Source organism: Aethalodelphis obliquidens, unplaced genomic scaffold (assembly GCF_003676395.1).
Source record: "Aethalodelphis obliquidens isolate GAN/ISIS:26980383/991018 unplaced genomic scaffold, ASM367639v1 scaffold89, whole genome shotgun sequence".
Taxonomy (NCBI): Eukaryota; Metazoa; Chordata; class Mammalia; order Artiodactyla; family Delphinidae; genus Aethalodelphis; species Aethalodelphis obliquidens.
This window is the reverse complement of record NW_020838033.1, coordinates 3,849,688-3,874,180: the sequence shown is the minus strand read 5'-3', so window position 1 is coordinate 3,874,180 and position 24,493 is coordinate 3,849,688. Positions and strand designations below refer to the sequence as shown.

At 54.7% G+C, this 24,493-nt stretch overlaps 1 protein-coding gene across 4 annotated transcripts; it reads left to right on the top strand.

Moving 5' to 3' along the window:
• Positions 1 to 1,786: 1,786 nt before the first annotated feature.
• Positions 1,787 to 20,744, top strand: CACNB1 (calcium voltage-gated channel auxiliary subunit beta 1). 4 transcript variants are annotated; one of them, XM_027094784.1, is made up of 14 exons: positions 1,787 to 2,079; positions 4,516 to 4,602; positions 7,612 to 7,731; positions 8,853 to 8,975; positions 9,544 to 9,680; positions 9,907 to 9,983; positions 11,276 to 11,295; positions 11,552 to 11,632; positions 12,074 to 12,132; positions 12,319 to 12,428; positions 12,578 to 12,729; positions 16,331 to 16,426; positions 16,839 to 17,024; positions 18,890 to 20,744. In XM_027094784.1, exons 1-14 carry the CDS (start codon positions 1,996 to 1,998, stop codon positions 19,349 to 19,351), a joined length of 1,794 nt encoding a protein of 597 aa, XP_026950585.1. In that variant the 5' UTR covers positions 1,787 to 1,995; the 3' UTR covers positions 19,352 to 20,744. The 4 variants fall into 4 exon arrangements, with proteins under 4 accessions (XP_026950585.1, XP_026950586.1, XP_026950583.1 ...); XM_027094782.1 differs by lacking the exon at positions 11,276 to 11,295 and adding an exon at positions 10,392 to 10,546 and having other exon boundaries at positions 1,812 to 2,079; XM_027094785.1 differs by lacking the exons at positions 11,276 to 11,295; positions 18,890 to 20,744 and adding an exon at positions 10,392 to 10,546 and having other exon boundaries at positions 16,839 to 17,241.
• Positions 20,745 to 24,493: the final 3,749 nt, after the last annotated feature.

The window sequence follows — 24,493 nt, the reverse complement described above, 5'->3', positions numbered from 1 at the left end:
TGTCAAGGGCCCGGGTTCGATCTCTGCTCGGGGGAACTAAGATCCCACAAGTCGTGCGGTGCGCCCCCACCCCCCAAAATAAAAAGAGGAAGGGATGCAAAATTTATGCCACTTCCTCACAAGTAGTGTCATTGCCATTTTACAGCTGAGGTAGCAAAAATTGAAAATCTAGGTCTTTCTGACTACAAAACCCATGCCTTCTCTGTCATGCCAGGCTCTCCTGTGCCCAAGGGGAAGATGGGAGCCCTGCTCAGTATTGGCTCTTGGGGCTGGCCATCACTTGTTGCAAAACCCAGGGTAAAAAGGAGTCAGTGTGTTCACAGTCTCCCCTCCAGCAGAACATAGCAGGTTGCCTTATTTTTTTTTTTACTTTTGGCCGCACTGGCTTAACAGGATTTTAGTTCCCCAGACCGGGGATTGAACCCAGGCCCTAGGCAGTGAAAGGGTGGAGTCCTAACCACTGGACTGCCAGGGAATTCCCAGGTTGGCTTCCTTTAGGGTCTTTGAATCTGCACAAATCTTCTTCATTCTACTTCTCATCTCTCCTCTTTGTGGAGCCCTGGAAGGGGTCAAACAAGGAGGTAAGTTTTTCCTGTCATGATTGACCCCTGCACAGCACCTTACAGCATCTCCAAACACCCCAGCAATCCATCATTTAATTTCATTTCCCTCTTCTTCCCAGTAATCCCAGGTGACAAAGACACCACAGTACCGGCAAACCCATTTTACAGGAGAGGTGTGCTGATCCGTCCAGGGCCACCACCACAAAGAGCCTGAACCAAGTTGGCACTAAGGTCTCTTGCCAGAATCCCCTACTCTTTTTCTCTCCATAGATCATGGTGGGTGGGGTTCAGGCCTTGGGTATCTGTCCCCAATTCAAGGATGAAGCGGGAGCAATTCTAGGTCAAAAGTCATTAGATCTGGGAGTTTCCTGGTGGCCTAGTGGTTAGGATTCAGAGCTTTCACTGCGGAGGCCCGGGTTTGATCCCTGGTCAGGGAACCGTCCTGCATGCCGAACAGCGCGGCCAAAATACAGGGAAAAGAAAAAAAAAAAGGAGGTCACAGATCTGATTTTTGCCAGTCTCTCCTGTCTCAACTCCACATTTCTTCCTTTTTCCTTTCTTTCGAGGAACACAGACCTCACCCAGGCCCACCCCTGGCCTTTTGGAAGGGCTTGGGGGATATTAGCACTAGGGCAATAGGACTCCTGAGTCCCTAGGATTTCTTGTTGCTGTCTCTGCTGAGACTCCTTTTGGACACCCTCCCCACCACAGCTTCAGCCCCCAGCCGGCCAGCACCACCATACTGGCGAGGGAGGGGACTTTCCGTTTGGTTCCAGTCTGCCTGGGACCACAGTGGGGCGAAAAGAGTTAAAGCCGGGTCCCAGGATCACCAGGGCCGTGAAGTTCCGGTGGCCCAAGCTGGAGTGGAATGGGGAGACCAGCTAGGAAGAGCGGTTTGGGACGGAAGAGGGGGGCGGTGCCAGCCATGCTAATCCGCGCTTCAGTTCCATCCGCGCCTGGCATCCACTGGTATACGGCAACCCCCACCCCACCCCGCTCTCAGCCCCTTGGCGGGTTTCTAATCTCCCCCATAATGGGCCACCCTCACCCTAGGCCAGTCGGAGGCTAGCGCCCGCCGGGAGAGACATGCGTCCCTTCCGCTGTTCTCCCATTGTCTGTGCGGAGCCAGCGGAGGGGCTGCGAGGGGCGGGGCCGGGGCCGGAGAAGGGAGGGAGGGAGAGAGGGAGGGAGGGAGGGGCGGGTGGGAGCGGAGGGGGCGGGGGGAGATGTTGAGCCTTCAGGGGCCGAGGAGGCGGCGGCAGCAGAGGAGAGAGCGGGAGGAGGGAGGGAAGGCAGGAAGAGGGCAACCGAAGGCTGGGCCAGGTGGCTCGACCGGGTGCTGGCTGCGCTGCTCTCGGTTCCGACGGCCTCTCTCATGCGTTGAGGGCGCCCGGCTGGGCCGGACCGGCGGCCGGAGGGGAGGCTCCTCTCCATGGTCCAGAAGACCAGCATGTCCCGGGGCCCTTACCCATCCTCCCAGGAGATCCCCATGGAGGTCTTCGACCCCAGCCCACAGGTGAGGCGTGGTGGCCGGGATCGAGGGAAGGGGGCCTGTCCCCCGGACCCTGTGGGGTCGGATCGAGGGGGGCCGGGGAAAAAGGGGTTACATGCCCGGCGCCCAGGGGAGAGGGCTGTGCGCCCCCCAGCTCTGCCGGTGAATGATTGATGGGCGCTTGGCCGGGAGTTGTGCTGCGGTTTGGCAGAGCGGGGAGGAGGCGGTCGGGCCGCCTGTCACCCTCGCCTCTTCCTCTCCCACGCGTCAGGGTCTCTGCTGCTCGGGTACCGGCTCCAGTGGGTTGAGAGTGTGGGTGCTGGCGGGGGGGACCCGGGGGTTGAAGGAAGCTAGAGAGAGAGCTCAGGCAAAGGGGGGACGCAGAGCACGCTCAGGGGCGCCGGGCGGGTGTGGGTGGGGCGGGGGTGGCCGAGGCGGTGGTCAGCGGGCAGTGCCAGCAGGCCTTCAGAGCTGCGGACACTGGCCTTCGAGGGCGGGGAAGGGGCCAGCTCCGGGCCAGGCTCCCGTCCCAGCCACTTCAGCTCCACCCCTATATTGGACCACCTCCCCTCCCCCAACAAACACCCACGTTGTCCCTCCTCCACCCCATCCCCCCAGCCCCAGAAAATGCCTACAAAGTTTGGAAAGTTGAATGGATGCCAACTCACTGTACTGGAGAGGAAGAAACTGTGTTACCTGGGGGGCGCGGGGGTGGGGGTGGTCTGCCGCCCCCCTCACTCACACTTCTCCTGTGCCCCCAGGTTACCCCCAGAAAGGGGTATTCTTGGGTAGGGAGGGTGCCCATGGAGTGACCAGCAAGGTCTGGGGTGGTCGTGCCAGGGGATTTCTCTGGGACATGTCCTTATCCAACCTGGCAACACCCCAAGGCTAGGATAGCATTAACTCTTTTCTTGCTGTGGTGAGCCTGGAGCAACTGTAACCACCATGATAATGTGGGCACGTGGGGTGCGGGGGTCAGGTCAGACCTAAAAATACCTCCCTTCTCCACCCCAGGCCCCTTGGAGCCTGGGAGGCAGCTGACTGGGGCCTTCCTTTCAGCTGTCCCTTGTCCCTCTGGGTGCCACTCCCTTTTCCTTGCCTGGGATAGTGGTCGTGGTCTGAAAGAGTCTGGGGCTCACTGGGGGAATCCTCTTAAGTTCATAGGGATCCTCAGTCCTCGAGGTTGGAGATACGTCTTGCTGGAGAGAAGGTGATGGGAGGGAGGATTCTCAAAGGGTTCCCAGGTGCCCTTCTCTCCCATCTATCCACCCTCCTCCTTGTACTCAGGCCCAAGGAACCAGAGCCTCTAGCCTGGTCATGGCTTACCTAGCTTCTTTGGCAAAGAAACTCTAGGATGGAGGCTGGGGGCAGGGGCTTGGAGGGCCTGAACCATCAATGATTCCCCCCCACCCCACTCTAGACAGGCTGGGGGCCAATGTGTATATTTGAGTTGGGGAGAGCAAAGAAGTAGCCCCCTTTACAGGAGGCCTGGAAATACCTGAATGGGTGGCTGCGTGAGAGGTCGGGCAGTGTCCACGCCACCGAAGCCAGGAGCCCAGCCTGTGGGACTGAGCAACTCTTCTCCAAGGCCCTGCGGGGGGCTGTGACCTAGACTCATCTTGGGGCAGGGCCAAGGGACATTTAGACTGCTGCAGCCTGGTGGATATCATGGCGACAGGACGTGGGCTTTGGCAGCTGACGGTTAGAGGACCTGATCCCTCTTGCCCCCTTGGGGAGAAGTATGATCACTGTGACTGTGAGGATGAGCTGAGAAGAAGTCCTACCAGGTTGGAGGCAGGGTGCTAAATCTGCCCCCATGGGTCAGGGTTGGGGTTAGATGTTTACTTTCCAAATACAGTTCCACGCCCCCTACCCTTCCCTGGGAATCTAGTTTTAGGTCTCCAAGAGCTGAGAGCTGCAACTCCCCTCCCCACTCTGCGAGAAACAAGGCAGGAGTTGGGCATGGGGAAAGCCAAGCTGGGCCTGGGTTGGCGAATCCTCTTCTCTCTGGGGGCCACAGGCACACTCAGCCCCGTTCTGCTCCAGCTGAGGTAGAGAGGGAGGGGAACTTTCCCAGGGGCTCTCTCCGTGCCCCCAGCACTGCAGGCAGCCTCTCCCTTCCCCCGAGGCCTCTGCAGCCTGCCCAGCGTCTCAATTAGCTTCGCTGCCTAATGAGTCTCCAGCTTCTCAGTGCCTCCCCCTTCCCAACCTCTCTGTCTTGGTTTGGGGGTTTCTGTGTGTGCTTCCTAGGGCTCTCTTTCACTGTCCCCCACCCCATGGCTGTGGTCTGGGTTCTCCCTCCCGCTTGGGCTGTACCATCTCAGGAAGAAGCTAGAGGGGCGGGCTGTTGAGATCAGGGAATGATATTTCCAAGACTTTGCTGTGGTTCTGGGCCTGATGGGATGAGGGTTGGGAAAGGGCCTTTTTGATTCTACTCTTGTCCCTTCCTGGCTTCTCCAGGGCAAGTACAGCAAGAGGAAAGGGCGGTTCAAAAGGTCGGATGGGAGCACATCCTCGGATACAACATCCAACAGCTTTGTCCGCCAGGTAATGGGTAGGCTGGGCTGAGAGGAAGGAGGTGGCTGGTTGGTGGAGACCAGGATTGGTGAGCTGGGTCTGAGGCTTTCTCCAGGCACCCTCCCCTGTGTCATTTGTCACCTGCCCACAACCACCCCATACCCTTACACCCCATGACCTCCTCTGCATATACTGTCAGCTGTACCCACTCCTTCAGCCCCCACCCAATCCCTCTCCCAGCAGCAGACACCAGCCCCTGCTGCCTGCCTGCCTGCGTCATCTCATTCAGGGACAGCCTGGCCTGCCTCCTTTGAGCTGGCTTCAGGCTGTCACCCACTCCCCCTGCCGGCTGTCTCCTTCCATGTCCTCCCCCAGAATCTGTGACAGCATGGGGTAGAGGCAGGTCCTAAGAAATGAGGAGCCAGGACATTTGGGTCCCTGGAGCCCTGATTAGGTATGGGTCAGGGAAACACCCTCCTCACATCCAGATGTGACTGTTCTTCAATACGCAGAGAGAGAAAGTGTGTTGAGGGAGGTGGAGGAGAGGCAGGAGGAACTTGATATTAGAGAGGACTTTAGCCCAGCATCCCTGAATGAAGGGGGGTAGTGTAGCTGAATGGCTTTCTGGGGTTTTCTGTTCTCCCATCAGGAAGATGCTGTTCTCATCTCTGTTCTAACTGTCAACCCCAGGCCATCTCAGGCTCAGGGAGAAGCAGTGAGAGAGCCATGCAGTTGCTATGACTACAGAGCATCTCAACAAAGCCTGGTACCCAAAAAAGGCAAGAGGGGCTTAGGATCAGACAAGGAAAGGAGTACATTGAAGAAAAAATGGGCAGCATATGAGGGCAGAGGACAGTAGGGAAGTCAGCCGCGCCCCGCCCCCCGCCCCCGGGCCAGGAGAGAGAGGGTGATGCCAGGCAGATCCACTACAGATTGGAGAGAGGCCCTTCTTTTCACTTCTTCTGTCTCCACGACACTTGGCACATATGAGCCCGGGCCTGACTTGAGAGGGTCAGGAAAGGGGCTCTTCATCCCAGCATCTCCATACAAACACGAAGTCCTTTCTTTGATCTTTCCCTCATCCCCTGTGTTGCAGGACTGGGCCAGGGCCGAGGCTAGGAAGAATGACACTGTGCTCAGTGGAGCCCCTCTTGACAGAAAAGGGCCTCATTCCTTCAGTGTTTGCTGACCCAGGGGATCAGACCCCAGTCTCCAGTCCTTCCTCCTCTTAGCTCCCCAGCTCTGACCCCCCGTAGGTGGCAGGGAGTGGGGGGGGCAGTCCTTGCCACATCTCTGAGCTAAATATACCCTAGCAGTTTGCACATGTAGCAACTCTGCTTGTAACCTGAGCCCCTTGGGGGAACGGGCAGTTTGGGCCACCCCCTAGGCCAGCAGGGGCAGGCACTGAGGGCGCCGGGATGGAGGCGTCCAACCGGACCCTCGTAGTGGTGAGCTGGGGATGGAGTGAAGGTGGGGGGAGGTGGGAGCAGCCCCTCCGGAAAGCTGGTGGGAGGCCTTCACTCCAGCCTGTCTCCTTGCCTCACTGTTTCCTTGTCTCCCGCCATTCTTGGGGGTGTGTGTGTGTGTATGCGTGTTTGCGTATGCGTTGGGGTCAGTAAGTGTCTCTCTGCCACTCCATCTCTGGGTCTGTTCCCCTGGCTCTCCTGGCATCTGTCTTTCTGACTCTGAGTGCTCCCGTCAGGCGGGGTGGAGAGTGGTAGATTAACTGGTTTTCACTCTCTTTCCTTTGCATCTCTTTTCCAGCTTCTTTTAGTACCCCACCCACCCCCCACCTTTCCCCTCTCCACTCTCCCATTTTCATGATCTGATGGGCAGCTGCACTCACTGATGCACCAGGGCGCTCTGGGAGGTGGGAATTGGTCTTCTGTCTTTCCCAGGTTCCCTCCATACGAAGCTAATGGGCATTCCTGGCCAGGTGACCCTTTTCTGTCTTCAGGAAAGAACCCCCTCACCTCTGCAGTCTTGTTCTTTCTTCAGGTCCCCTCCTGCCCTTTGTAGCAACACCGCCGCTGCACGGTCACACAAATCCACACCTCCTGGCTCTTGCCCTTACATGCCCTCAGGGACACAGACACTGAGGGCGTCCACCCGTTCCGCCCCGTATGCACACACGTGTACCTGTATGCATTCAGTCATACACACCAGGACATACCATAGAACATACCCTTGAAGTTGCACATCCAAGCACATCCGTGAATTAGCATGTTCATTCACGCCCTGGGTCTGGACAGGCTATGCGTGTCTTACACTTGTGCCTGCATCACTGAGGGAGTTCCTTGTGCTCTGGGATGGTCGGTGTGATCAAGGCCTGCTTCCTGGCACACTCAGACTCCTGAGGCTGCCTTAACCCTGGCAGCCGGCAGCCCTAGTACTGAGGAAAGGCCTGCTCATGTCCTTCTCTTAACTTGCCTCTTCTTGCACCACCCCAGGAATCTTGGGTTCTTTTTTGTATCTTATGAGAGCCTGAGGGCTGGGGCTCCCCAGCTTCTGGAAGAGGAGGTAGGATTCTATCTTTCCTCACCCTTGAGCAGAAAATGGCAAATTTTTGTGTGGTCCTAGCCCATGGAGCAGGCTGCCCATTGCCGCCAGTGCCGAGAGCTCAGGCCTAAGCTGGTGGCTACAGCCCCTGGAAGGACTCACTGGGCCTGTGCTGAGTCTGTCTCAGCCGGTGCTGGGGGCAGGGGAGGGAAGGAGGAGCAGGGAGTGGAGACTGTCCCTTGGCACTCCACCCCTGCGCTGTGCCCCTATCAAGTTCCTACCCCTCCCTGGGCCCCAAGCAGCTGTCCTTGGACCTGCCGTAATCCCCTGTTTGCTGCTGTCACCCTTCCTAGGGCCACACTCTTTCCAGGGGCCTGCAGACCTCATTCTCCGGCTCTTCCCATCTAATACCACCTCCTCCTAGCCCTTGTGGTATCATGCTGGGCTGGCTGGGGCTTGAGGCAACCACGACGGGTGCCTTCCGAGGCCCAGGAGCTGGGGAGGCAGCGTTGGCCCTGAGCTGGCCCTGTCTGTTTTCAGGGATCAGCAGAGTCCTATACCAGCCGTCCGTCAGACTCCGATGTGTCTCTGGAGGAGGACCGAGAAGCCTTAAGGAAGGAGGCAGAGCGCCAGGCATTAGCCCAGCTCGAGAAAGCCAAGGTGAGAAAGATGGGAAGGGCTGTGCTGGCATTATTTCCCTTACCCCAGGCCTCAGAGACAGCCTGGACAGACCCAGGGTCAAGTCTTGGCCTAGCCACTTCCTAGCTCATGTACCCCTCTGATGTGCCTCTGCCTTTCACCTGTAAAGTGTAAGCTGTAATACCTGCCTCCTTATGAAGTACAATAAGTGCCTAATTTCTGCACATAATAGGAGCTAAACATTTCCACTCATTTCTAGAGTCAAATTTTCTGGGCTCTTATTAGCTGTGTGATATTAGGCAAGTCAGTTAACCTTTCTGAACTTTAGTCTTCTCATTCATTAAAATGAATATGGTGGGAGTTCCCCGGCAGTCCAGTGGTCAGGACTCAGCACTTTCACTGCCGTGGCCCCGGGTTCAATCCCTGGTCGTCGGGGAACTATGATCCCACAAGCCACATGGCGCAGCAAAAAAAAAGAAAAAGAAAAGAAAAAAACCCATAAAATGAATATGGTAATAGTACTTAACTTCATAGGGTTTTTGTAATAAATAAATGAGATAATGGGTGTGAAACATATAACACAGTACCTGTTACACTACACAGTAGCTGCTATCATTATTATTACTATTATTTGTTCTTATTGTTACTATTATTATTATTCCTTCTTGGTGTTATTCTAGGCTCTCCCACCACCTATACTTAGCATTCCCTGATGCCCCCCTCCACCCTGAGAGAACTGAGTTCTATGGTTTGCTTTTTTTTTTTTATTGTGAAATTTAATATATGCAGTAAAAAACTGCATAAGCCATTCAGTATATGTTTTTATTAAAAAAATTTTTTTTTGAAGTCTAGTTTATTTACAATGTTGCGTAGTTTCAGGTGTACAGCAAAGTGATTCAGTTATACATATATGTGTATTCTTTTTCAGATTCTTTTTCATTATAGGTTATTACAAGATTTTGAATATAATTCCCTGTGCTATACAGTAGGTCCTTGTTGTTTATCTATCTTATGTATAGTAGGGTGTACAGTATATGTTTTAGTAAACAATTTACAAAACAGACCTCTCCGTAATCACCACCACAGTCAGGAAGTTGTACATCCCATTGTGATTTAACCCTCTGGTTGTCATCTTCCTCTAGACCAAGCCAGTGGCATTTGCTGTGAGGACAAATGTCGGCTATAACCCATCTCTAGGGGATGAGGTGCCTGTTCAGGGAGTGGCCATCACCTTCGAGCCCAAGGACTTCCTGCACATCAAAGAGGTGGGGAGGATGTGTTGGCATCTGGAGGGAGGGCAGGGTAGTGGGTGCCAGGAGAGGGGCTGTCAGACCTCTAGTGGAAAAAGACTTCTGAGCCAAGCAGAGCTGGGCTAAATCTGCTGTGTGACCTGAGGCAAATCTTTCCACCTCTCTGAGCTTTGCATTTTTCATTGGTAAAATGGGATGGTAATGCCTAGGTCACAAGGCTGTTGGGAGGGTTTGTGATGAGGCCTGTCAGTGGGGTGGCAGTGTGCCAGGCACATGGAGGTGTCAGCATTAACTTCTCTCCCTGCCTTTCCAGGGTAGAGCTGGCACATGGGGGAGGAAGGACTCTCAGAACAGGGATGTGCTTGGGGGTGTGGGTGGTCCATGGCACAAGAGGATGCTGGTTCCGGAGAGTCCTGAGAATTGGGGGCTGTAATCAGAGGCTGGTGCCAGGGCTGTTTGAGGGTGCCGCCCCCTGGGCGGGGTAGGCAAGGCTGGGGGTGGTGTCCCCTGGAGCTGGCTGCTGGCTTGTGCCTCTAATCTCCCTCTTGGTCTCCCCCACCCCACCTGCCGTTGTCGTTTGCAGAAATACAATAATGACTGGTGGATTGGGCGACTGGTGAAGGAGGGCTGTGAGGTTGGCTTCATCCCCAGCCCTGTCAAACTGGACAGCCTGCGCCTGCTGCAGGAACAGAAGCTGCGCCAGAACCGCCTCAGCTCCAGGTGTTTGGCTGGGGCCAGGGCACCTCCGGGAGAGGCCAGCCAGCCAGCCGGGAGTAGGCCCTGAGGGTTGACGCGTTGCCCTGAGGACACAAAACTGTCTGTGGCATCACCAGTGGGGCTGGCAAATGAGGGCGGGGCGCGGGGGGCAGCCTGTGAGAGAACAGATCCCCCACCCTCACGCCCACCTCCTTTGCTCACGGCTCCATTTGCCTCTCTGCCCACACAGCAAATCAGGTGACAACTCCAGCTCCAGTCTGGGAGACGTGGTGACTGGCACCCGCCGCCCCACGCCCCCTGCCAGTGGTAAGAGCTACCGCCACCCCACGGGGTCGGGTGGAGCTCCTGGGCGGGGTGGTCTCCCCACTGCCTGTCCCCTCCTTTCCCTGCAGTTGGGGGTACCCCAATCCTGAGTCCTCCAGACACCTCCGGTGGTACCCCCTCCATGAAGAGCAGGACACCCCACAAGCTGGGCCTGTCCCTCAGCGCCCATTCTGTCATGTCTCTACTCTCCCATTTCTTTGGTAGCTCCATCTCTCTGCCTGACTGCCCTGCCCCCTACCCCCCATTCATTTCTCCCAGCCCTGTTCCATTCACCTCTTCTTCTTTCTTTTTTCCCCATCCCATCCCTGCGTTTTGTACTTGTGTCTTCATGTCCATCTCACTCCTCCCCACCTCGCCTCCTTCCTCCCTCATCCTGACTCTGCGGTCCAGGTAATGAAATGACTAACTTAGCCTTTGAACTAGACCCCCTGGAGTTAGAGGATGAGGAGGCAGAGCTCGGTGAGCATAGTGGCTCTGCCAAGACTAGCGTTAGCAGTGTCACCACCCCGCCACCCCACGGCAAGCGCATCCCCTTCTTCAAGAAGGTAATTCTTGCTGGGTTCTTGTGATAGGGGAGGTCAGAGCCCAGTGCTTTGGGGAGGGAGGGGGCTGGAATGGATTCCGACGTGGTCTCAGCCTGATTCTGTGGGAATCAGGCCTTCCTGCCAAGGAGGAGGGAAGGGTAGAATGACACCGAGGATAGGCACGTCTGTCTCCACACACAACTCCACCCTGGCCCACTTCCCTGGAAGGGATGGTTCTTGCAGTGGAAGCACCCTTTCTCTTGGAAGGCTGCCCCCGCCCCTCAACTGAAAGCAGGGTCTGGGTCATGAGACCTGACTTTTCCCCCTCACTGCCAGTGGGTTAGGCCGTGTTTGCCCCCACTGCCACATGTGAAGGGGAAGGTGGAATGGTGACCTTCTTGGCCCTTTCCGGACTCCACGGGGCTCGGGTGGGCACACGGGGATCTCCTGGCTGCAGAGCAGGACCCAGAAAGGGAGTACAGGATGTCTGAACATTCCCAAGTTCACTGGACTGGCTGTCAGTCCTGCGCGCAGCCCTGATCCAGGGCCACCTCTGGCTCCCCCTTGGCACGGGGTCCCGTCCCCTCTCTCTGGCTCTGTCTGTCACTAACACGCATGCCTTGTTATCTCTCCTCGTCTGCCCGCTCTCCCTCCCTCTCTTGTCCTGGCTCCTCCCTTGCCCTCTGCCCCTGCCTGGGTACCTTCCCCTTTCTCCTCCCCCGCCCTCCTCTTGGCAATCTCTGGACCCAGCCAAACAGAAGCAGAAGTTGGTGAGTATCACAGCTTTCTGTGTCCCCCTCCCCACCCCCTGGGATGAGCTAGGGGGACCTTCTAACACCCATTCCCATATCTGCCCCCCTTTTCCCCAACCCTTCCTCGCCATGCCTCCCCACCCCCGCCCCGATCCCCACATCTGGACTTTGGGACCAGGGGGAGGAAAGGATGCATGGGGGAGCCTGGAGGTGGGGGAAGAGGGGCTAATGCCATCTCCACTCTGGGGTTTCCCCTCCCTGCTTCCCCCCCCAGACAGAGCATGTGCCCCCCTATGACGTGGTACCTTCCATGAGGCCCATCATCCTGGTGGGACCGTCGCTCAAGGGCTATGAGGTAGGAGCCCCTAGAGGCGAGTGGACCCAGAGGGGCCCAGACCTCCGGAAAGACTCCATAGACAGGTCTTCAGACCCCAGAGAGATCCCCCAGCAGGGCCCTCCCAGGGTTTCTTCCCCAGAGGGCTACATACCTTCAGAGACACCCCCCTCCATGGGGGGCCCAACCCCCAGGGAGACCCCAGAAGGGTCTAGTCCTCTCAAAAGAGCCCCAGAGAAGTCCTCCCAGAGATCCCACCTAAAAGGATCTTTGCAATCAGAGACCCCAGTGGAGGCCCCTCAGACTCAAAAGGACTGCCCCCTCCCCACAACAGGGACTTCCTCATCTCAGGGATTTAAGAAGAAAATGGAATGTCAGGGGGCAAATACCTAGCGGTCCACCTTCCCTGAGGGGCTTTAAACACCTGACTTCTCCTCCCCCCACCCCACCCCCCAACCTCAGGTTACAGACATGATGCAGAAAGCTTTATTTGACTTCTTGAAGCATCGGTTTGATGGCAGGTAAGACCCTGGGAGCTGGCTCTCTGCTCCCACTGTGGTTCTCTGCTGCTGGGGATGGGCAGGATGGCTGGAAGGACAATCCTGGAACTCTTGGACTGAGGGATAAGAGGCTGTCCTGGAGCCTGGGGAGCAGGCAGGGCATTCTAGGCCACCCTGACCCCTGGCTCCTCTTGTCCCATCCCCCAGGATCTCCATCACTCGTGTGACAGCGGACATCTCCCTGGCTAAGCGCTCAGTCCTCAACAACCCCAGCAAACACATCATCATCGAGCGTTCAAACACACGCTCCAGCCTGGGTGAGCCCACCCCGTAACCCCACCCGCATCCCTGCTCTGGGGCCAGATGTGGGGGGGGGAGGGGGCATCTCCGGAAATGCTCTGTTTGCCCACGGCCTCCTGGGAGGCCCCCTTACATTTCCGCCTGCCCCATGACTCCATTCCCCCAGCTGAGGTTCAGAGCGAGATCGAGCGAATCTTCGAGCTGGCCCGGACCCTTCAGTTGGTTGCCCTGGATGCCGATACCATCAACCACCCAGCCCAGCTCTCCAAGACCTCACTGGCCCCCATCATTGTTTACATCAAGATCACCTCTCCCAAGGTGGGTGCAGGAGTCTGACCCTATTGGAGACAGGAGTGCTCTGGTTGGGCTGCCTGTGTTTAAACCCCAGGTGCTGCTTACTAATCGTGTGGCTTAATCTCCTCGAGCCCAGATTCCCTGCTCTGTCGAACTCCATTGTCTGGATATTGTGAAGATTCAACCTAATGCGAATACTTAGCACTTAGCAAAGGGTCTGGTATAATATACCTGGTCATGTTTTTTGTTTTGTTTTTTAAAGCATTTATTTATTTATTTATTTATTTGTGGCTGCGTTGGGTCTTCGTTGCTGCGCGTGGGCTTTCTCTAGTTGTGGTGATGGGGGCTACTCTTCGTTGCGTTGCACGGGCTTCTCATCGCAGTGGCTTCTCTTGTTGCGGAGCACGGGCTCTAGGCGCACGGGCTTCAGTAGTTGTGGCATGTGGGCTCAGTAGTTGTGGCTCACGGGCTCTAGAGCGCAGGCTCAGTAGTTGTGGCTCGCGGGCTCTAGAGCGCAGGCTCAGTAGTTGTGGCTCGTGGGCTCTAGAGCACAGGCTCAGTAGTTGTGGTGCACGGGCTTAGTTGCTCCGCGGCATGTGGGAGCTTCCCAGACCAGGGATAGAACCCATGTCCCCTGCATTGGCAGGCGGACTCTTAACCACCACGCCACCAGGGAAGTCCCCCTTTTCATGTATTAACTATTTTAAATATTATTAGGGTCATGCAGGCCAGTCCCCTGTCTCTACTTTGTTGACTTCTCCTGAGTCCAGAAAACAGAAAGAATTCTGTGCTTTCTGTCCCAGTGTCACGCAGCTGCTTGGTGGCTGGGAAAAGACCTTTCCTGTCTTTCGATTTCAGCCCTTTTTGCTGCACTGCCTTCATGTAGGCCTCGATAGAGATGAAATTGGTAGGAAGGCTGATTTACTTTCTGGTCATATAGTGGCTCCGTTAGTTTTCCCTCCTAGACATTAGTAGGGGTTTGAGAAACATGGAAGGTGAGCTTAGGTGAAGGATTTGAAATGAGAAGACAGCATGGGGTTCAAATCCTAGCTCTGATTGGCTTATTTTTATTTAATTAATTAAATCTTGGTTTTGGTTTTTTGGGTTGTATTTTATTGAGCTTGTGATCTTGGGGGTATTATTTAGCCTTTGCACCTCAATTTCTTTTTTTTTTTTGCGGTACGCGGGCTTCTCACCGCTGTGGCCTCTCCCATTGCGGAGCACAGGCTCCGGACGCGCAGGTTCAGCGGCCATGGCTCACGGGCCCAGCCGCTCCGCGGCACGTGGGATCTTCCCGGACCGGGGCACGAACCCATGTCCCCTGCATCGGCAGGCGGACTCTCAACCACTGCGCCACCAGGGAAGCTCCTGCACCTCAATTTCTTTACCTACAAAATGGGAATTATAATCATTCTCATATGTTATTATTGAGAGGGTTGGAGGTAATGATGTAAAGAGCCCAGAGTTCTGTCTGACTGATGAAGGCAACCAGAGGTGGTAACTGTTAACATCTCATGCTAGCACCCAGTTTCTTGTTTTCTTTTTTTTTAATATTTATTTATTTGGCTGCTCTGGATCTTAGTTGCGGCACACGGAATCGTCATTGCCACCTGTGGGATCTTCGTAGCAGCACACGGGATCTTTTAGTTGCGGCATGCGGGATCTAGTTCCCCAACCAGGGATCGAACCCTGGTCCCCTGTGTTGAGAGTCTTAACCACTGGACCACCAGGGAAGTCCCTGAGCACCCAGTTTCTTAAGCTTTCTGAGTCCTAAGTTTCTAATAAGCATAAAAGGGGTGATGGGATTTAAGTACTTCCTGGGGTGGTTGAAAGGATCAAATGAGACAATGGCTGCAAAAACACTTTGTGAACTAGAAAGTTAACAGACACTTCCATTGCCCCCACTGAGCACTGACTGAGGTTAAGGGTGGGGACTCTGGAATCAGACTGCCTGAGTTTAGGTACCAGTGCCACCAGTTACCGGCTCTGTGCTCTTTAGGCAAGTCACTTAACTTCTCTATGTTTCTGTTTCCTCACCTGCAAAATAGGAATCCTCAAATGGTGCTTGTGAAGATTAAATAAACAAATTAACCATGCAAAGTGCCTGGTACCTACTAAGCACTGTATCTATTCTATTTTTTTTTTTAGATTTTTATCTTGAAATAATTGCAAATTTACGGAAGAGTTGTAAGAATAGTAGGACTATCTTTGAATTCACTTCACTCACATTCACTACTTTTTTAACAGCTTTATTGAAATAAAATTCACATGCCATTCAATTCAGCCATTTAAAGTATACAATTTAATTTTTTTCAGACTCACTAATTTTGAACATTTTGCCACTACTTTATGTATGTATGTATTATGTATATGTGCGCTTATATATGTGTATCTTTTTTCCTGAACTATTAGAGAGTAAGTTGTAGATATTGTATGCCTTTATCCCTAAATATTTCAACATGTATTTCTTAAGAACAAGGATATTAACTTACATAACCACAGTACAATTGTCAAATTTAAGAAATCTTATCTAAAATACTGTCCATCTTCAGTTTTCACCAGTTGTCCCAATAATGCCCCTTATAGCAATTTCCCCTTCAATCCAGGATCATGTGTTGCATTTAGTTGTCATATCTCTTTATAGTCTTTAAGCTGAAAATTTTCCTCAGCCTTTCTTGGATTTTCATGACACTGACATTTTTTTTTTTTTTTTTTTTTGCGGTATGCGGGCCTCTCACTGTTGTGGCCTCTCCCGTTGCGGAGCACAGGCTCCGGACGCGCAGGCTTAGCGGCCATGGCTCACGGGCCCAGCCGCTCCGCGGCATGTGGGATCTTCCAGGACTGGGGCACGAACCCGTGTCCCCTGCATCGGCAGGCGGACTCTCAACCACTGCGCCACCAGGGAAGCCCCATACACTGACATTTTTTAAGAGTACAGATCACTTATTTTGTAGATTGTTCCTCGGTGTGGGTTTGTCTGATGTTTCCCCATGACTGAGATTTAGGTTTTACGTTTCAGGTAGGAACATCACCAAAGCGATGTGTCCTTCTGAGTGCGTTGCATCAGGAAGCACAGGATGTCGGTTTGTTGTATCATTGGTGCTGTTAACTTTGATCACTTAGTTAAGGTTGTAGCTTTATGTTTAGCTATTATCATCATTATTACTGTTATCATTGAGATGAGAATAATAATAGTTGCTGCATAATGGCATTATTGTCAGGACTAAATGAATTGATTGTGTAAAAAGCACAGAATAGTGCCAGTACATAGCACATGTCCCTGTAAAGGATGGCTACTGCTGCTAACGTGGAGGGGAAGTTGGCCCAGAGAATGAAGCCTATAAAGGTTACAGGGGTTGGGAAGGAGAATCACTGCCCTTCATTACAGCCACTGCTGGAACTTCCCAGGACAGGCTGGCATGAGACCCAGGAGAGAGCCTGAGCACTGTGTAGGATGGACACAGGACTGGTGAGGTCATTTCTGAAGAGGCGGCCAGGGCTGAGAGTCATGGAACATCCCCTGGCCCCGATACTGTCTCTCCACACTGGCTCCAGCCAGGACCTGCCTCTCCGGCTTGGTGCATTGCAGGGTCCCTCTAGCTCCTCTTCTCCCCCCACAAACCAGGTTCTTCAGAGGCTCATCAAGTCTCGAGGGAAGTCTCAGTCCAAACACCTCAATGTGCAAATAGCAGCCTCGGAGAAGCTCGCGCAGTGTCCTCCCGTGAGTGCTCAGACCCAGGGGAAGGGAAGGGGCAACGTTTGGGTTCTCCACGTGTCCTCTGGCCTGCTTGAGAGAGTGACCGGGAATGCCTGGGCAGGGTCCAGAGATGCAGGGAAAAGAGTGCTGGATGTTCAAGTCCCAGAAGCACCACTTCTCTGTGGGGAGTTAAGCCCCTCTCCACGCCTTGGTTGCCTTATATTTAGAATGAGGGAGTTGGAGTATCGGGGTACCAAGACCTCTTGTAGTTCTGTCGATTTATATGTCTAAGAGCCCTCCTCTTCCTGGACATCCAGAGGTTTCTTTTTAACTTTGTCCTTCAACCCCTTGACTCCACCCACTGCCCCAGGCCACACCCTCACCCCTTGGTCATGCCCAGCTCATCCCAGCCCTGCCCTTAACCCCGCCTCCACAGGAAATGTTTGACATCATCCTGGATGAGAATCAACTGGAGGATGCCTGCGAGCATTTGGCCGAGTACTTGGAAGCCTACTGGAAGGCCACACACCCGCCCAGCAGCACTCCGCCCAATCCGCTGCTGAACCGCACCATGGCTACTGCAGCCCTTGCTGCCAGCCCTGCCCCTGTCTCCAACCTCCAGGTACAGGTGCTCACCTCACTCAGGAGAAATCTCAGCTTCTGGGGAGGGCTGGAGGCCTCGCAGAGGGCCAGGGCGGTGCCCCAGCAGCAGGAGCACACGGTGTAGGTGCCCCGCCCATGTCCCCTCCCGCCCAGGGCTCGGAACTGAGGAACTGAGCACAGTGAACGTGGGCAAGGAAGGGAAGAGTTTTATTTTGTAAAAAATGTGGTGAGTGGCAGCTTCTGGTGTCTGTGGTTCTTGGTGGGATTGGGGCTGGCTGGTGGGGCCTCCCTGGGCCTGGTCTCAAAGGACCATATCTGCGGCCCTGGGGGCTTTTGCCTTGGGGGCCTTGTAGGATAAGTGACTAGGAAGAAACAGGAAAATCAATATGTTTGCTGGACTCTACACCCATTTTAGACCCAACAGAGGTCACAGCATTTTAGACGCAGCAGACCAAGGGCCCTGAGACGCAGGGAATCCCACAGAGCAGGGCCGTTCAAACCAGAGAAACTGCCCCCTCCTCCAGAGCCCTAATCTCGGGAGACTTCTCGGTAGGGACCCAAAGCGAAGCATCTTCCATGAGTTGAACCTTCCATCCTTCTCCCAGTTAAACAGATTCCAGGAAAGACCCTCCTGTGGGTTCTCTACCCTGCCTTGATCTCCCCCCATGGGAGCCAAGGCCTGTCTCTGAGGTCAAACCATTAAGTATTGGGTTTCAGTTAGAACCAGAAGAAACCCATGAAGTCATTCTAGACCACTGCTAAGCATTCTTGATCTCCTGCCATGGGAGCCAAGGCCTGTCTCTGAGGTCAAACCATTAAGTATTGGGTTCCAATTAGAACCAGAAGAAACCCATGAAGTCATTCTAGACCATTGCTTTTCAAATTTGTTTTCAGCACCAGAGCCCACTTGTTCACTGAATCTTCTGTGGAAGCTCAGTATGTAGACAAGGCATCCTTGCTCTGCTCAGAGGGAGCTAGTGGCTTGGCCTCCATTTCACTTCCACGGGGACCCCTGAAGCACTCTGTGCCCTGTCCACCCACCCCAGATCTCCAGGGAATAGTTTGGAAATTGCTGCTCTAGTCTAATCCCCATCACACCACCACAGAGACACTGGGCCACTGAGACGGGAGTCACTTGCTCAGGGTCACACAGCTTGAAGTAGCAGGGAATGGGGCTAGAACCCAGGTCTCTTTGCACGCTACCCAGCAGCCTCTACGGCCATCTTCATGTAGCATCTGGTGCTGAGGACATTGGGCCATCTCATTGTTGCCAGTGGGGGATAAAGACCCATCAGCCTTCCCCAGCCTGCAGCTTTGAGTCTTTGTTGGGGGCAGGGGAGGAATCCTATCAACCTTGGAGACTCTGTCATCTGACTAGGCAATGGGGTGGGGGGAAGTGTGGGGTTCCGGAGGCCTGTGATTAGGGTCTGGTTGGGCTGAAGGAGCTGGCTGAAATCCCCCCCTTAGTATATTTGGGAAACGGGGGCAATGACTAACCCAATCAACCACTAACGAGTGGCAATACTAATGAGCTGTTAATGATGATTTAGCCCAAGACAGCATTAATGTGTGCCTTGAGGAATTGATGACTAATTGTTCGTGGGCTCTCTACCATGGTTACCAGGAGAGTTCACGCCTTCACCCACCTTAGGAAGGTCCGGTGCCCCCTCTCCTAGTGGAGGAGCAAATGCCTTGAATTCTGTCCTCTGGCTCTCTGGCTGGGCTCCAGAGCCGTTTGCCGGCTGCCCATCCCCTAGGGTCAGCACCCTCCTCTCCTTCGGCCAGGCTGGGTGTCTTGGTGCCCTCACTAACCTGCCTTGCTCTGTTGTGTTTCTCTCACTCCTGCCTGATCTGCATGGTGTGTGCCGTCTGCCTGCTAACCAGGGACCATACCTTGCTTCCGGGGACCAGTCACTGGAACGGGCCACCGGGGAGCACGCCAGCGTGCACGAGTACCCGGGAGAGCTGGGCCAGCCCCCAGGCCTTTACCCCAGCAGCCAGCCGCCAGGCCGGGCGGGCACCCTGCGCGCACTGTCCCACCAAGACACGTTTGATGCCGACACCCCTGGCAACCGAAACTCTGCCTACACGGAGCTGGGAGACTCGTGTGTGGACATGGAGACTGACCCCTCCGAGGGGCCAGGGCTTGGAGACCCTGCAGGGGGCAGCACCCCACCAGCCCGACAGGGATCCTGGGAGGATGAGGAAGACTATGAAGAGGAGCTGACCAACAACCGGAACCGCGGCCGGAATAAGGCGCGCTATTGCGCGGAGGGCGGGGGTCCAGTCCTAGGACGCAACAAGAATGAGCTGCAGGGTTGGGGGCGGGGCGTCTACATCCGCTGAGAGGCGGGGGCCACACAGTGGGAGGAAGGGCTCTGAGCCCAGGGGAGGGGCGGGACAGAGGGGCTCACCACTGCGGATGTATCTTGCCTCCAGGGGGCGCTGTCCCCCTCCTTTCAGATGCCTTTGCTCAATGTTCGGGGTTTCTTTGGTGGTAGCATTCCAACCAGCTCCTGAGACTCCCTTAAGCCTCAGCGGTAGGTTTTTACCTACATGTTGTGGGTGCATGGGGGGATGACAACCTTCCTGCAGTATCCCCTTCCCCACCTCAGGGGGCTCTCTCCCCTCGCCCAGAGAAAAGGTGCAGTTCCTTAACTCCTTCTACTCCAGGCTTTAAATGAGTGTCCTAAAATGGGGTGGCCCTTTCTTTTTCCAACCTGGAGTATTTGGGAAGGGTAGGGGGGCTTTTCCTGGAGAGGGAGACCACAGACTCTTTCCCATGAGGGCTGTCTTCCCCAAGCCCCAGATCCAGGGTCCTTCACCATGCCCACCCCTCCCCCTAGCTTCCTGGCAGCATTGTCTGGGAGGTGAAAGTTACAGCATTGGAAACCCCACCGGGATCTCGTCTTCGGGAGTGGTCTGGGTAGAAGCTGGCAGGCATCAGATGTAGTGCCCTGTGCCCGCCCAGGACCTAGAACCCTGAGGAGGGGGCAACCCGAGATGCTGCTACCCCCACCACCACCTCCATGCCTCAAGGCTTTGCCTACCCCAGGAATGAGCTTTGCCTACAACATCCCTTGCCTGCAGCCATCAGAAGAGGGGGCCCCTCTCCATCTGAGCCCCCCCATCCCCTTGTCACCTGGGTGTGGAGCCCATGGAACACTCTGGTCCAGCTCATTTTGAAACCAAAAAACTGCTTCACTTTCACCCTGAGGCCCCAGGGGAGAGGGTAATTGTCACCCCTGGGGCCTCAGGACCTCGGATCCCCCCGGGGGGCTTAGCTGCTGCTGTTGCTGCTCTGTATCTGCCTCTTGTGATTCTGTCCTTTACCCATGTCCACGCCCCCCAGGAGAGGCCTTGGTACCCCCTCTGCCCTGGATCGTCCCTCTGCCTAGCATCTCGTAGCCCAGCAGCCCCGTCCCCCACCCCCACCAGCACCCAGCTGGGCCAGAGAGAGCCGATTGTGCCAACGAGGACTGGGCCCTGCCCGGCTGCCCGCCTCAGGGATGGGTGCCTCATGCCTGTCTCGCCACCTCCTGTGCCAATGTTGTCCCACCCCCCACCCCCACCCGGGGGTGGGGTGCAGCTTCCACTTACTGGTTAGAAGAGACCACTGCCCAACCTTTCCCCTTCCTGTCTGGTGTCCTGTGCCCCCATCTGTCTGTCTGTTCGTCTGTACTCCCCTAGGAGAAGTATTTTGCCACATATAAAACCGCCATCCTGTCCTTTGCGGCCACCTCCTGAGCCTGCTTCTTTGTTCCCGCCGCATGGTTGCCAGCCTAGGTGTGTGGGAGCTGCCGATGTGCAGGGAGGGAGAGTGAAGGGGTGGGTGCAGGAATAAAGCCGTGGCCAGTCTTGGCTCTGCTCAGCCCCAAGCCCCATGCCTGTCCGGTCCGTCTCCCCATAAGTAGAGCCAGGGAAAACTGCAAGCTGAGACGGGAAGTGGGGTGCCCCGGGTTTTGTTCAGGGGGTCAGATCCAGAGCCACTGGCACACTGTCTTAGAGGCCCGTGCTTGCTTCTCTGCTCCTGTGGCCTCAGCTGCTCCCCAGCTTCCCAGGGAGGGATGGGCTGAGCTTCCGGCTCCCTCCACTGATGCCTCCACAACTACCCACCCCAGGCCCTGCTAACCAGCCTGGTGGGAGGGGAAGAGGTCTGTTTGTGGGGAAGGGCAGAGAATCAGGAACCCCCATCCCAGTCCCAGACTGAGAGAAAGATCAAAAGCCAGGAGGAAAGTCAGCACGTGACAGTGCCCGTTCCTGCCACCATCAGCTGGCCGGATGTGGACTTGTGATGGTTGATCCTTCCTGCTGTCGCCTGTATCCTGCCTCACCCAGCACGCACAAACCATTTCTCCACTCTCATGGTTCTTGTTTTTGGGGTGGTGGACCTGAATGCTCCTGCGCAAAGTGTGTGTGTAGAGGGCAACAGACGTCAGGACCCTCCAGATGAGGGGTTAGCAAACCCAAGGAAAGAGGAACTGGGAAGGCCCACAAGTCGAGTGACTGGCCCATGGTCAACAGGGAGGTGATGGCAAAGCCAGCACTGCTGGAACTGGAGCCCAGTCTGCCTGCCATCATAGTGCTCCTCCCACTGCCTTTCAATGGAATCGATCTTTCTTTCCTGTGTTTATTCATTGAGCAAACATTTATTGAGCATCTACTATGTACCAGGCACAAGTCTAAGTGGGAGCTACAGACAATTCAGGACAGCACAACGAGCTCTCTGATGTGGGAAGCAGTGGGTCCTGAGGGAACCTGGAAGAGGGGTCCCTGCCTTAACCTGGGGAGATCAGGGGGTGCTTCGTGGAGGAGGTGAGGCTTGAGTGGAGTCTAGAAGGCTGGTTAGGAATTAACCTGGGCAGAGAAGGAGGGGAAGGGTTCAAGGCAGAGGAAATAGGTGACACGCATGACACGTTCTTGGCACTTTGCTAGCAAAGTGTGCTCTCAAGGTGGTGGTAAGAGAGGGGTCATCGGGAGTAAGTCACAGGGGCCTTGAGTCACATCAGGGAGTTTGGGCTTTGTCCTCAAGCTGGTGTGCAGAAACTGAAGGACTGTAAGCAGTGATGGTCCGATTTTCTCGGTTGCAGTTTGGAGCATAGATCGGAGGGGCGGGGGGGGCCTAGCTTGGAAACAGCTGCAATGCTCCAGGTGAAAAATGAGGAGGGTTTTCAGTGGAATGGGGAAGGAGGCGGTGGCTGCCAGAGACATCTAGCAGTTACGATTGAGAGCTCTTGGAGAGTGATTGGAGGCAGCTAGTGAGAAAAAAGGAGGCATCTGGGGTGACTGTGGGTGAGGGTCTTCCCAGACATAGAGGAAGCAGGTGAAAAAACAGGTCAGAGGCAGAAATGATACTTAGCTTTGGACAAGGTGGGTTTAAGGTGCATGTGGGAGAACGTCCAAGAGAAGAGCAGAAAACAGGCTTGGTCTGGGGCTGCACAGAGGAACTCCATCTGCAGTGGACCCTGGTACTTTAAAATCAAAGGCAGAGCTCATTAGCTTCAGTTTACAGATAAAGCTCAGCGAGGTTAAGCAGTCTGTCCATAGTAACACAGCCATCAAGCAAGGACAGGAACTGAGATCGGATTTCAAGTTCTGTGGTGTCCGTGACCCCCAAGTCTCGTGCTAATTCTCCTGACCCAGGATGCCCTAGCTTCTGCAAGGGAAGGGGTGCAGGGGAAGAGGAGGCAGGTGTCTGAGTATGTTTCTGTCTTCTCTCCACGTGCCTTCTGCCTGAAATTACATTTGCCCAGAACTTGCCAGCAGAGGCATTTCTAGGTGGCTTAGAGATATTGAGAGATGAGGAGAGACTTATTTTTTAATATTTATTTATTTACTTATTTATTTGGCTGCGCTGAGTCTTAGCTGTGGCATGTGGGATCTTCAGTGGTGGCATGTGGGATCTAGTTCCCTGACCAGGGATCGAACCCGGGCCCCCTGCATTGGGAGTGCAGAGTCTTGCCGCTGGACCACCAGGGAAGTCCCTGAAGAGAGAGACTCTTGTCTCCTGGTAACCAGAAGCCCTCAACCAGCACACAATAAGCACGTTGGTGGTTGTCAACTGGTGAGGATTTCCACAACCGTGAAGTCGGCTGGGACTAGGCCCAGAGAGGCTGGTGCTATGACCGCAGCCACCTCAGGGACTCAGGAATGGAGATGCTGGGGACCCCTCCTATCTCCCTCCCTGACCAGCTGCTTCTGTCTTTTGAGTAGGTTCTACACTAGAGTGAGCTGAGGTCGGAGAGACTGAAGGTTTCCACCATTGTAAAAGTGAGCTGAGGTGAGGCCACCAGGGCCTGGGAGCAGGGTGGAAAGCAGTGTGGTTTCCAGCCCAGTACCCTTGACAAAAATCTTGTCTTAGCCCCGGTAATCACATCCTCAGAGACGTGTGCCTCAGCTCCCTTCTAAATCAGGCCTTCCAGCCTACTGTCTCTCAGGGTTGTTTTTTGGTTTTTGGTGCGTGTATTTGTCTCCCGAACTAGATGGCAAGCTCCCGGACACGGTCTGTTTTGTCTGCTTGGCATGTTCCTAATTCCTGACTCACGTTTGTCAAATGAATGAGTAAATGAATGAGTACCCCCTAGGATCCAGGCTCTGGGCCTCACAGCAGAGGCAGCTCTTGTCTGTTTACTGAATGTGCTCCAGCGAGCAGAACGTCACTTTCAATTCTGCTATTGATGGTGGGGTCAGGGTGCACTAAGAGGTTCCTTCCCGCCTCCCCTCCAGGAAACAGACAGTAAAAATGCTTTAAACATTGCTGCTTCCCCTAGCACCCTCTGCGCCCCTATCCTACTCCACCCAGATGCAGCCCCAGCTCCTTTTTAACGAGGGCTGAAATGGAATCAGCCCAGATGGGCTCTGGTAGTCAGTTCTCCTTCCTTGTAACTCTGGGCACCACCATGGGTGGGATGAAATTTCTGTATTTAGTGAGCTGTTCCCTCTTCTCTCCACAAACTTCCCAGCCTTCCTCAATCCTCTTCAACTTGTGCTCATACTCCTTTTTTTGATACTCCAAAGACCATTTCTCAGGCTGTAACTTAACTTACGGCCCTTCAATCCAATAACAACACATCCTCACTGTATGCCAGGCGCTGGCTCGGGCAGGCAGTGGGGGTGGGGTACACAGATGAGCATGACATGACCCCGCCCTCTAAGACTCACAGTTTTTGGTGTTTTTGGCCACACCTCATGGGATTTTAGTTCCCCGACCAGGGATCCAACCCAGGCCCTTGGCAGTGAGAGTGCAGATCCCTAACCGCCGGACTGCCAGGGAATTCCCTAGGACTCACAGTTGCCTGGAGAAAGCAGACATGCCAGTTATCATCTCAGGGTAGAAAGAAGTCCCATTTAGTTGGAGAACCAGGCCAGGGCTTGGGAAGTAGGTGGCTTTTATGGCAGGCACCTAAAGGGACAGAGGAACCCACCTTTCTGAGGTGGTGAAGGACATTCAGGTGGAGGAAATAGAGAAGCAAAATCATAGCTGGGCCT